The sequence below is a fragment of the Astatotilapia calliptera genome, chromosome 23 (genome assembly GCF_900246225.1).
Source record: "Astatotilapia calliptera chromosome 23, fAstCal1.2, whole genome shotgun sequence".
Lineage (NCBI taxonomy): Eukaryota > Metazoa > Chordata > Actinopteri > Cichliformes > Cichlidae > Astatotilapia > Astatotilapia calliptera.
Genome location: NC_039323.1, coordinates 38,618,107 through 38,630,952, shown reverse-complemented (window position 1 = coordinate 38,630,952; position 12,846 = coordinate 38,618,107). Strand labels below are relative to the sequence as shown.

The window sequence follows — 12,846 nt, the reverse complement described above, 5'->3', positions numbered from 1 at the left end:
TTTACTTTCTGCACGGTTACTGTCAGTTGGTGTTGGGCTGTCACTGGCTGAAGACCTTTGCTAAGCAGGAGCATTTTGGAGGCTGTGACATAGCTGAAGGAGAGAAAACAGCAACTTTTAAAATTAGTTTTGTTTTTTAATTATGTGGCATATTTAATTTTTCAATTTAGTTTTGTCAATCATATGTGTTGTTTCTGCAATGTATATTAGTGACCGAATAGTAGAGAAAAAAACAACTGTGCAAGGTACCTGTCTGTACTTATCTCAACGGTCACTTCCTCAAATGGTTGCAGGACGGTGCAGATGTCTTTCACCAGCTCCCATTCCTCTTGACTTAACGTATCAACAGGTGCACTGATCAGGGCCATGGTGGAGATACTGGCATCTTTTGTTTCAAGAATGCCTCAGTTCAGGTAACTCCATCTGGCGCTGTGTGGACTTTAGCCTCTTTGCAGCTACTGTGCTTCTGTGGAAAAACTCCACATTAGCCTTTACCTTGTCCACGGTTGTTTTCACCACCTTCAGGGAATCTCTTATCAACAGGTTTAATGTATGTGCCAGACATGGGTGGTGGGTCCACTTCAGAATTTTTATGGCCTTGGTGATGTTTGCAGCATTATCACTCACACATCACACCACTTTGTCCTGTACTTGCCACTCATTTGCCACTTTTAATAGCTCCTCTACCAACATTTATGTAGTGTGTCTGTCAGTGATGTCAAAGCAGTCCAGCAGACAAAGATGTCATCTTTTAATTTTCAATAAAGTGGCAAGTGACAGACTTGAAAGAGCAGGTGGTTCAAGAGGTCCAGGAGTGAGTTGTCAGGCAAACCGATGGAGCTTTTTTTCACCCTGTCTTGCCATAATGCATGTTCTGTGCCATATAGTTTTGGGATTATTGTTAGGGACTGTGTTTTCCTACTAGGTAGAGTGTATGTGGGATTTAAGGCTTTGACAAAACCTTTAAAACCTTTATCCCCCATAATGGAAAAGGGCTGGAAATCAGTGACAATCATGTTAGCCAACCCCTCATCAATACTGTGCTGTTTGGCTGAGGTCATCTGCTTTGGTATAAACTGACTTATTGTGCTTTGAGTTGCAGTAAGATGGGCTGATGCACTAGTAGCTTCTGCAGCAGTTGTTGTTGGTTTGGGACCAGACACCACAGGGTCAGTAGACGTTGAGCCAGCTTGCCCTCTATCCTCCAACTGCACTGTGGGATGGACAGTTCTGATCTGTCTGTGCAGGTTTGTGGTGGAACCTGCTCTTACTGTTATTTTCATTTTACAGTAAAAGCACTCTGCTCTGCTATTCACAATATCTTTAAACTGCAGCCAGATGCTGCTTCATTTACGGGTGTCAGTCATATTTAACCAAGTTAACCAAGTCAGACAGTTCTTTTGTAATGAAAATGTAAACACTCATTTCGCCGGTAAGTTACTGCAGTGCCAGCTGTTTAATTCACAGGACCTTATGCAGTAACTATGGTAACCATGGACACTGAGCAGCTGGATCGATGCAGGTCAGACTCTGGGAAGTATCCCTCATGTCCCTTTGAAACTAAAAAGTGGTCATTCATCAGCTATGCAGATAGTTTTCCAGCAGGGTCCTGCTGATAAACTGTAAAACAAATGGAAACGTGTTGATGATGAAAATAGCGTGTCTGCCTCTACAGTCTTTGTGTTTCCCTGATGGGCATCAGTAATAAAATCATAGGCACAAGTTTATTTAATTTTCTCATGTTGGCTGAAAACAATTTTACATACATTTTACATCGATCTTAAAACAGGACACAGACACTGTAGTTACTGACCTCATATCCTGAGCCCATGTTTGACGTTTCTTTTTATGTCTAAACTTTGCTCTCAAATCTTTAAACAGCAGCGAGTCTGCAGCTGAGAGAATACAAACTCAAACTTTCGGAGCAGGTTTGATCGTTTCCATTATAAGCAGTGTTGGGGAGTAACGGAATACATGTACCGCCGTTACGTATTTAAAATACAAAATATGAGTAACTGTATTCCATTACAGTTACCGTTTAAAAAAAGTGGTATTCAGAATACAGTTACTTTGTTGAAATAAATGAATTACACCCGGTCTCTTCCTGTTTCAGGAGAGGCTATCCCCTCTCTATTTTGGTAATTCCACGTCGGTGGAAACCCAAACAAAACACGCATTAAGAGGCTCAAATGCCTGTGTCTCAATCTCGCTTCTCATAATGACTTGAAGAAATATTTTTTAAAAATGATTTAATATGAAGGAAATAGGCAGAGTGTTACAGGCATCGCCCTAAAGAATGTAGCCTTATGGGCAGAGTAGTGCTGCAGGGAGAATGGACTGCCATACCTGTTATGTGTCTGTGAGCGCCAGGGAGGGAGAAAAAGGAGAGTCGAAAAGTATTAGCTGTCGCCGAGCAGAAACGGGAGCTGGAAGCATGTAAATAATAACCACTGCAGCTAAAAAGAGTGCCTGACGAGCCCAGTTGTAAGTAAGCTATTAAGACTCGGCATTTTTCGTGTTTTCTTCCAAAACAATAAGTTCCGTTGGAGCAGCTTTTCAATGCCTCTGTCTGTCTCTCGCTAGCAAAGTTGACCCAGACAACAAAGTAAAGCTAGTTTTTGGCTACGAGCCCAACATATTAGCCATAGGTCTCTTTACTATGGTTTGGAGCCGCGGACCTGTTTTAAATACGTGCGGAATTGACTATGTGCACGTTAGCATATGCTACTTCCGGTGCGTAAACTCCTGTGGGGAGCTTTGTTTCCGGTGTCCTATTTGCGCCTGGTTTACGGTCCAAAACAAGTTAAACAAATGAATGAATCAAGCGGCGATTTACATTTCTATAGATGTCTTGGGCATTTACCCAGTATAGCTGTAAATGATGTTCATCGACTTGTCGATATTTTTCCCTGCGCCTCAGAGCAAAAGAGAAAAGGGATTCAAATGTTATATTTCTCAGCTGTCCCTCGTTTATCGCGGGTGTTATGTTCTACAAATAACCAGCGATAGGTGAAATCAAGTAGCCAATTTTATTTTTTGACGGTGCAAAACGTTTGGTGGACATCCAGTACTGCACTTCAGAGTCACACTTCTAGCGATCGATGCAGTGATTCTGTACTGTACAGGAGAGACGTCACGGAGGAGATCGTCTGCAGCGATCAGGACGCAGGACACAATGTGACGTAAAAAAAAAAAGTGCAAACTTGCACTAAAAAATTCTGTGAAACAGCGAGGTGAAAGGTGAACCGCGTTATTAGCAAGGGACCACTGTAATTTTGAAGGTAAGTCACAACATACCCTTCTAAATACTAATGTATAGAAACCGTTACCAGCAATCATTCATTTTTTGTGTGGCTTTTTTCACGATTTGTTAACATGCTGTGTAGGTGTGTACTTGACTTGCTGATCTCAACATAATGGGGGAAACATCTGGTTTGACTATTGTTCACCTGTAGTTTGAATGCTGAACATTTACCTGTTTAAATCATGAGACCAGTCACTATACAGAGATGTGCTTCTGAATGTGGATGATGTGTCTTCTGCATGCAGTAATGCAGTTCTGCTTGTGTTGAGTGATGTAAACAACTGATCGATCTAAACTCTTTAAACATCAAAATTGATCATTCGATTTTTTATGACACAACAGCGGGGGTGTTCCCGCTTTACTTTGCTTCCAGTAAAGCAACAGGAAATGTACAACCCTAGATCCAGTCTCAAACCAGGAAGTTAGCATTTTCTCGTGCACAGGGTCAATAGTTTGCAATACGAGATCACTGCAAAACGTGCAGCCTTACCTAATGTCCTCCTTACTGTTACTCATTTTATATTAAGATTTAAATATCTAGTTGGTATTGGTATGGCGAGTAACCTTCAGTAATACTAATAAATCACACGGTAATAGTACATTCATATAGTTGTAAAAAAGCATGATAATATGTTAAGTAATCCAAAGTATTCAGAATACGTTACTCTCATTGAGTAACCTAATGGAATACAACCAATCACTTTCATTCCACTTTAGAGTAGGAACATACACCTTGTGATTTATGACAAAAAAAAAGTTTACTTTTTTGACAAAAAGTTCACTTTTTTAGTTTTTGGGGGGACTGTGTATGTGTGTGTGTCTGTCTGTGTGTGTCTGTGTGTGTCTGTCTGTGTCTGCGTGCATGTGAAAATGGGTCAAGCCAAAATAAAATTCTTAGTTGAACTGTTGCTTTTGTAACAGTGAAAATGGGGAGATTTGGAGGCTGCTTGCCCCGATGGACAGCTTTATTACATTGTATTTGCTTTTGTTTAGGCCAGAAAAAGGAAATCAGAATCAAAATTGGCCTTACAAACGAGAAAAGTAAAAATGTGTCACGGTTTGGCATGGCACTGAGTCACAGGGTCGTGTCTCAGTGCTCTCCGCTCCCGTGTCTCAGCACTCCTCGTGCTGGCTGCTGTCTGGCGCTCCACACTTCTCATGGGGACACAATAGACGCAGCCGTCAGGACACATATAACCGCGGGCATACACACACTAACTCAGTTCAACTGGATGACTAACGTGGAGTCTCATGGAAGGATCCCGCGTCAGTGGGAGCTCCAAGACTCTCCTAAGTAGCTCCCCCGACGAGGCCTGATCAGCAGCAGGTGCGTGGCTTCGGGTGTGGCCAGTCCGCCAGCAGGGCCACACCCACCAGGCCTGAAGGCGCCCGCAGAAACACATATACACACACGCAAACAGGGAGAAGGACAGCAACACCAAATATACATACAATAATAATATAATCCATAACTGCTCAGGGATCCTGGGTTGCTCAGACCCAGGATCCCTGACTGTCAGAGATTTACAGTTAACAAACAGTCAGGTGAGTAAACAACACTGAGACGCTTCGTTTATTTTTATAGGTTACATCGTCAATATGCAAATATAATCACATTTCCTGTTACGCAGGTCCTGATGCTGTCTGTGTGTAAGCTGTGTGTGTGTGTGTGTGTGTCACAAAGTATGTGTGTTGCAAGTCAATTTCTAAGAATAATATACTGCGAGTCAACTTCTGCAGATGTGTATTTCTGTACTGATCTCTTGCGTTAAATGTCACAGGGTCACAGGGTCAGCTTCCTGTTTCAACAGAAAACTGTGTCTGGTGAAATATGTGTAACATAACTTTTGAAGCATAAACAAATAAAACAATAAAAACTCCCTAACACTGACAAAATGCGTCTTCACACATTGGGCTGTGCAGATAAATTGACATTCGCTCTGACCCCATGTTGGGTTTGTGGATTTGACACTTAAAGGTTTTGAAAGTGGGATTACATGCTTCTGGTGAGCATAAGATTTCTGATAAGAGCTTGCCATCTCAGTTATAAATGAAATTCAAAAGTTTTTTCAAAGTCTGGCAAATGTATAATTTGACTTCTAAAGTACACACAACAAGGCCAAGAAGACAAAGGGATAGTTTACTACATCCTATAAAAACACAGTCCTTAATTCGGCTGTACAGTGTTTTATTAAGAATCATTGTACCGTAATACGCGAGTTAGTGCTAGTAATGTTAGCACTGTAACACTGTAACTTAAAAAGTCACCGGTTGCTGAGAGTTACCGTTACTCATCGGATTTCAACGTGACTTTAACTAGTCGTTATAAAAAAAAAATATTCTGAAGTGTAAGTTCATATTTGTACGTGAATTTCTTTATTGGTGCAACTTTATTTACCAAATCGGTGTCTTTTTATGCTTTTATTTTGAAAGCGTCGGTTGAAAATAGTATTCATGTGACTATCCAACTTAACAGTAAAAAGGATACCAAAAGAAAGCTTCATCCGGCTCTTCTCTTGCTGAACGTCGGGTCGACGTATTATATCGTTTTCTGTAGCTGACAGATTGATTGAATGGAAGAAAGCCAAATATGGAACCGAGCCGATCCGGGCCGGTCCACACCGTGTCGAGAAACAAGAGACAGCAGCACCCAGACTGACAGCAAAATACAAGGTGAGCCAACTGGAGGAAGAGTTCTTCCAGTAGTTTAGCTTCATATTTTTCCCTTCTGTCATGCCACAAAACCGCAGCTTCATGAGATACAGTTTACCAGAGAGGCACTTTAAATGGCCACGGCTGACAGCCTTTATTTACACATTACACAATGCTGCATATATTTATCTTAGACTTGGCCGATCATCTTATCCTATTCACATTATATGGCAAAATCCCCATCCTCAGATCAATACACATAGGTCTTCACCTGCGTGTATCTGAAATAAATGTTATATTTTTCTAAGTCTCAGTCAACAGGCCAAGTTAGCTTCGGTGGGGCCTTTAAACCATGCAAACATTAGTAATCTTCATGGTATATATTCTCATCCAAGCATGTGTTACTGCAGCTTTTCAGGAAAGCATTGTGCACAAGATGGCTTAATTCAGCTTTGTCTCTGCTTCAGGTCATGGCCCCAGGTTGTCAAAGGTAAACCTCTTCACCTTGCTGAGTTTATGGATGGAGTTATTCCCTCAGGAGCAAACAGAGGAGGATGGTGGTAATCAGGTTAGTTTGAATATAAAAAACACAGTGATGTATGCAATCTAGGGAAAAAATCATCAAGTTCTGTGGAGCGATTCATCTTTACTAGCACTTGTGTGTAAAATTAATAACTGTAGCTGTACTGTGCTTCAGCTCCATGGGATGGGTCTGGTGGTGGTGCGGGAAAGCAAAGTGGTGGGACTTCATTGTTCAGGAGCTGAGCTCCACGCTGGACAGGCAGCCATCATCCAACATGGTGCTCGCCTGGCTGACTGTCAACTGTACTTCTCGAGGAGACCCTGCGCTACTTGCCTGAAGATGATCATTAACGGTGAGTGGAGAAGGAGGCATGATGCAGGAATGAGTAGACGGCATTAAGGGAGCCTAAAAACAACACGCAGCGTGAATGTGTTTCTGTGTCACACTCTCAAATAATGAGATGTTCTTGATCAGGCAGAACTACATATCTTGGACCAATGGCCTGCTTTATAAACATAGTTATGACACAAATTCATCAAAAATGCAATGTGACATGTACGCCCCACTGATTATGACTGATTGTGATTGCATGAACCAAAGTACCTGCCCTTCTGTTGTCTCACCCTTACACATTCCAGCCTCTGTGTGTTTTGGAGTCCACCACATTGCTGTCACTTTGAGGCACCACCCTAACTATAGTCAGAATAAATGCAGCCTTTCTGGTACTGCACTTCCTTTCATTTACTTTCATTTACTTTGAAGTGAACCTGTTTTATAAGACTTGGCGAGCAGCCTCTTTATGATCAGATTGGAGGAATGACACATTGAGAAGTGAACACACTTAGAAACTCAGGACAGACTTTGACACCATAATGATATATTTATTTACTGTGAGCGTATGACTGAATATGTCCCACAGGTGTTGCCGTACTGTTGTAAACTGCATTATCGGCATTAAACTGCATCAGCAGTTTGCTGAACTTTGGAGCTCTGTTCTCTCATTCCCGGGCAAAGTTAACTAAGATGGATAAATGCTGTTTGCTCTCCTCCTCCAGCTGGAGTCAGTCAGATCTCTTTCTGGCCCGGGGACCCTGAGATCAGCATTCTGAAGTCCACCTCTATGAACAATCCCAGCTACTGCGGTCCAGCTCACTTCATCTCAGAGGAAGCTTTACTAGACGCTGTAGCAGTAGAGAAGCTCAAGTCCAACAGCCGTCCTCACATCTGCATGCTGCTGCAGCCGCTGGCACCCGGCCTAGCGCAGTTTGTCACCGAGACGTCCAGAAATTGTGACTTCACAGAGAGGATCACTGATGACGACCCAAAGCAGAACACAGAGGAGCTTTTCAACAGGTACCTTACTATACTTACTGTATCTGCTTCTGCACAGCAGCACTTTTGAGCTATGTGCTGAATTCTCTTTCTAATAAGTTATACTCAGTTGCCTGGTATATTTTAGAGGGAAACCCAAGGAGGTTCTCGACACGCACCAAAAAACCCCCAAACAAACTGAACCTGAAGCAGAAATCTCAGCTGATGAGAACACCAGATGGTTAACTCAAGAAAACGGAGGGGAAAAAAAGTCCAGTTTTCATAAATCAGTGTCAAACAATATAAAATAAATGTGCACATCATTATTTATATTACAGTGTAGTGTGCTAAAGTGCATCAAAACAAATGAAGTCAAAATAATTGTTTGCTTTGTAACTGTAGTGACTGCAGAATTAACTTAAATATGAGAATGACGTGGCAGAGAGAAACCTGAAATCTGTATCTGATTCATGAGAGCAGAGTAAATGTATAGAACCAAATTATTTCAGCTGTGTGGTTATGAACAGTCGTAGGACGGTTATTGCTTTCCTAACACTTAAATTCCTGACGTAGGTTTGGTCAGAATTAAAGTGTGGGGTTTGGCAGGTAGATATTAAGAATAAACTCGCTTGATGTTATTATGTATAAAACCGCCCACTATATATTTTTATTTTTTACTTAATATTTAAAGGTGCTGGAACTCCGTTGCATCCTAGTTTAACCTCTGGTCAGACTTCAGCCATCAAAGGGCAAGAAAACCTGTAGATGAGGCACAAAGCAAAGATTATTCTGCAGAAATAATTAGAGAACGTCTTTCATCTTTAAGTTAACCAGAATGAGAAGGAGAAATATTTATTGAGTGAATCAAACTCAAGTCGCGAAACTGCTGGATGACCACAGTTGGATTTTCAGCCCGTTTATAAGAAATATTCTGTGTCGTTCCAGAGAACGAATGAGATGCCTGAAGGATTTCTCTAGACAGTTCCTGGTTCGTAAGTCCCAGCTGCATCAGGAGATTTTGAAGCACATGGGCCTGGAGAATTTTTGCGTGGAGCCTTACTTCTCCAGCCTGAGAAACAACATGAGGGAGCTTGTGGAAGTTTTAGCTGCAGTGGCTGCCGGGGTGCCACAGCAACACTACGGCTTCTACAGGTTAGAAACTCTCAAATTTATCTGTTTGTCAGCACAGACATCGCCACGCGCTTGTACTTGACGCTCATTTGATCGTGTCCCTTCTGTGAACCAGGGAAGAGTCGTCAGTGCCACTGCCCCCTTGTCATGAAGATGTGCCCCAAGAAGTGGCTCGTCACTGCATGATCCAGGCCAGGCTACTGGCCTACAGGACAGGTGTGTTTGGTTATTCATAACACACACTACATTCTTCTACATTCTATTGCATATTGCCTGACAAGCATCATAACAACTGCTGTTTGGCTGCAGGACTTTTTCCTGAGTGATGTCGTAAAGGTTATGATCATTTCTAACAATGACCCTGTCAATAGTTTGCTATTTGTTTCCAGCTTCTTATACATGCATAACTGTCATTTCAGAGGATCCTAAAGTGGGTGTGGGCACTGTGATCTGGGCCAAAGGACAGTCGGTGAGCTCAACTATTCTCCTTTTGATTTGATTTAACTCGTTAATTCATCACAAGAGTAGACTGTTGGCAATTCTGTGTGCCAGTTCGGGTAGGATTTGACACCAGATTACAAGGTGACAAACTGACAAAACCTAATAACATCAGGCTCGTACAGAAGGAGTTTTTTTTTCTTTTTTTTTTTGTCTGCACAAAATTGGATTATATAAATCCATTTATGGATGATTGTATTAATGCATTGAGGTTTTCAGTGTGGGTGGATGCAGTTGTGACAAATGTCATGATGATGAGCCCAAAATGTTCAAATAAATCCTAACGCGTTCCTCAGTAGCGGCTGCTCTCTCTGGACAGTTTGAGATGGTGAGTGTTTTTTGACAAAGAGAGAGAGAGAGCTCAGTGTGGAAGAGGTCAGGAGACGGGTACAACAGTGAGTGTCCACACTCATCTGTAAAACACAGTCGAGGCCGTGTTGTGATTTGGGGCTGCTTTTCAGCCCGTGGTATAATGCAGATGGAATTAAGAACATTTTATTTCATCATTTAAAGCAGAGCTACCGATAGATTTAACACCCACACTGATGTTGTTAATGTAGTATTTTGATCTGTCCCCTCATCTCAGGCTGGCTGTAACGGAACAGGGTGTCTCTACCTGGTGGGCTGTGGGTACAACGCTTACCCCGCAGGTTCGCAGTACGCCGAGTACCCTCAGATGGACGCCAAACAGGAGGATCGCCAGAGACGTAAATACAGATACATTATCCACGCAGAGCAGAACGCCCTCACCTTCAGGTCAGAACTTGTCAGAAATGGCGGGAGGGGAAACATGAATGCAGAAAATCAGTGTTCATCATCGCTTGATAGGTGTTCCTCCTCCTTTCAGGACACGAGACATCAAACCGGATGAGCCAACCATGCTTTTTGTAACCAAGTGTCCATGTGATGAGTGTGTCCCTCTGATCAGAGGAGCCGGTATCACACACATATACACCTCTGACCAGGACCGGGACAAAGATAAGGGAGATATTTCCTACCTGCGATTTGGCACCCTAAAGAACATCAGCAAGTTCATAGTGAGTCCACAATGTTTTTCTTGTTTTGTTTTTGTTCCCTTTTATTTCATACTGTTTATGTTTGATGTTTGGAGTATATCAAACCTCCATCAATGTAGACATTTCTGCAGCTACAGTAAAGTCCAGGGTGCAGAAACGGGTCATTACTTCAGCAAACATAGCAAACGTAGACTCGGAAAATATGTTGAAAAGGGAGATGTATGTTAATTTATTCTGGTGCATAAGGGGATCTCTGATTCAGCAGCTTCTGGATGTCTTGCTTTTTGAAGATAAGGCTAACATGTCCTTAAAGAATCTGACATTTATCTGTCCTCACAGTGGCAAAGAAGCCCTTCAGTGTCCTCAGCGCCAGCTTTTCATCTTGCCAGTAAGTGGCACCCTATGCCTTTTTTTATTTTAACCATCTTCACAGATACATTACAGAAAGGAGTTATGAATCAGCCAATTTTCCTTTGCTGATTCGAGTTTTAACCACAGTGCCATTTATTGCAGACGGTTGTGTCGGAAAGCACAGCAGACAGACTGAGAGTGAGAGCCCCAGCAACAAGAAGCTGTGCACCAGCATGTCCTGCGAATCACCTGCTGTGAGCCGTCGATAAATCCACGTACCTAAAAAACACCCCCCACAGAGGCAGGTTTTAAACTTGCGTGCCACAGATTTGATCGTTCACAGCTGTAATAAATAGAGCTAAATGTTGTTTCCTTCATGAGCATCAAATCTGTGGCACATATGATTTTACACATATGTATCTTTTCCAAGTCCGGTCATTACATGAGTGGAGAGTTGGAAACAAACTGAAATCAATGCAATGCAATGACCTCAAAGGGACACCACTAAAAGCGGATTAATAGATCCATCGAAGATTAAAAAAATAGGTACAGAAACTATGGACAATTTTTTTTTTTTTAAGCGTTTATAAGATACTACAAAGAAATAATTTATTTAAAATAGTTATTTAAACTGTGATATGCAGATCTGTTTGTTTTTGAAACAAATGGAGGGGGGAAAGCTAATTATAAAAATCTAAATAATGAAAAAGTGTGAGATTAACAACACATGCAGCTCCTGGTTGTCCAGGATTGTCCTCGCGGTACAGAACGGTTTGAAATAAATTACTGCTTTTATTTTGAAGGCAGCTGCTGTGAGAGTGTTTGAAAGATGTGTTTCACACTGTAAGGATGTTATTGTTTTTAAACGCAAGCCAAATGCACTGAAGTGAAGCGTGTTGAGGATATGGATAATGCTTGAATGAAAGTTTAAAAAGTGTTCCTGCAGAGCAGAGAGGACGGTCAAAGGTTTGGTTTTGGAGCGTGAAGGAATTTACTCGACTTTACCAACTTTAATTTTCTACATGAACACACTTGTTTGTATTCTTTTCTTCTTCTTTTTTTTCGTTCAGGTATAGTAAACACAGGTTTAAGTGTTTTTGTAACTTGAGTCCGAATCACAGAAAAGGCAGTAACTGTGATTACTGCATAATCTGAAAAATACCTGGAAAATAACACACACTTTCTTAAACACACACACGCAAAGCATGCATTCTCATCTATTCTTTTTTTTTTGTTTTAATTTGTTGTGAATGTTGTACAACAGCATCAAAGTGCAGAAAAAAACAAGGTGGCTGCTTTTAGAGGACATCGTGAAGAATGGTTAAATCTGCTCATAGTTGTAAAACAACTGGTTCAAGTCTGATGTTAAGCTGGTTGGCTTACATTTGCATCTCGTGTGATATTGCAATATACCATCACAACCTATGGCATGTGAACATAGCTGGTATTGGTTTTTGTCATCCCAAAAAAACAAACTGTTTTCCTTTTTCTTTAAGGAAAAAAAAAAAGCAAAACAGCTTTTAACGTGTTTACTTCTTCCTTTAAGGAAAGTCTGGGCTCTAATTAGGAGACTTATCATGACTCCATTTCACTTTGTTTTTAAAATTTCTGTGAATGCTTGTCAGATATCTACTGGGAAATAAAATCACATTGTTCTCAAGTTTAGTCTCTGCATTTTTTTCCCCCAAGTTCATAGTTGATTTAAAGTTACAGAAAGAAATCGAAGCTGCTTTAAACTAAAAGTGGATTTTTATTCATTTATTTGATTTCACAGTTATGTTTCACCGCTGAATTCTGCCGTTGGTCGGCTTTGGCCTCGTTCTGTTTGCCGGCGAGTTTACTATGGCAATGGCAAGTGTTGAGCAAAAAAAAAAAAAAGTTTAAAAGGTGTCAAACGGTAAAAGGAACTCTGATATAGTGAGTTAAGAGGTTCACTGCTTAATCACAACAAATATGTTCTATCAGAGCATATTTTCATCAACATAATAATTAAGCTCCCCCTAAAAAGATACTGCAAATACAGGAAAGAAAACGAGTACAGAGAAAGGAAAACACACCAA

General features: G+C 41.2%; 1 protein-coding gene across 2 annotated transcripts; it reads left to right on the top strand.

The window, feature by feature from the left end:
• Window positions 1-5,482: 5,482 nt before the first annotated feature.
• cdadc1 (cytidine and dCMP deaminase domain containing 1) lies at window positions 5,483-12,446 on the top strand. 2 transcript variants are annotated; one of them, XM_026158784.1, is made up of 12 exons: window positions 5,483-5,652; window positions 5,862-5,977; window positions 6,424-6,524; window positions 6,654-6,831; window positions 7,535-7,832; window positions 8,736-8,942; window positions 9,037-9,137; window positions 9,341-9,390; window positions 10,006-10,175; window positions 10,267-10,456; window positions 10,775-10,823; window positions 10,949-12,446. In XM_026158784.1, exons 2-12 carry the CDS (start codon window positions 5,878-5,880, stop codon window positions 11,053-11,055), a joined length of 1,551 nt encoding a protein of 516 aa, XP_026014569.1. In that variant the 5' UTR covers window positions 5,483-5,652; window positions 5,862-5,877; the 3' UTR covers window positions 11,056-12,446. The 2 variants fall into 2 exon arrangements, with proteins under 2 accessions (XP_026014569.1, XP_026014567.1); XM_026158782.1 differs by having other exon boundaries at window positions 5,781-5,977.
• Window positions 12,447-12,846: the final 400 nt, after the last annotated feature.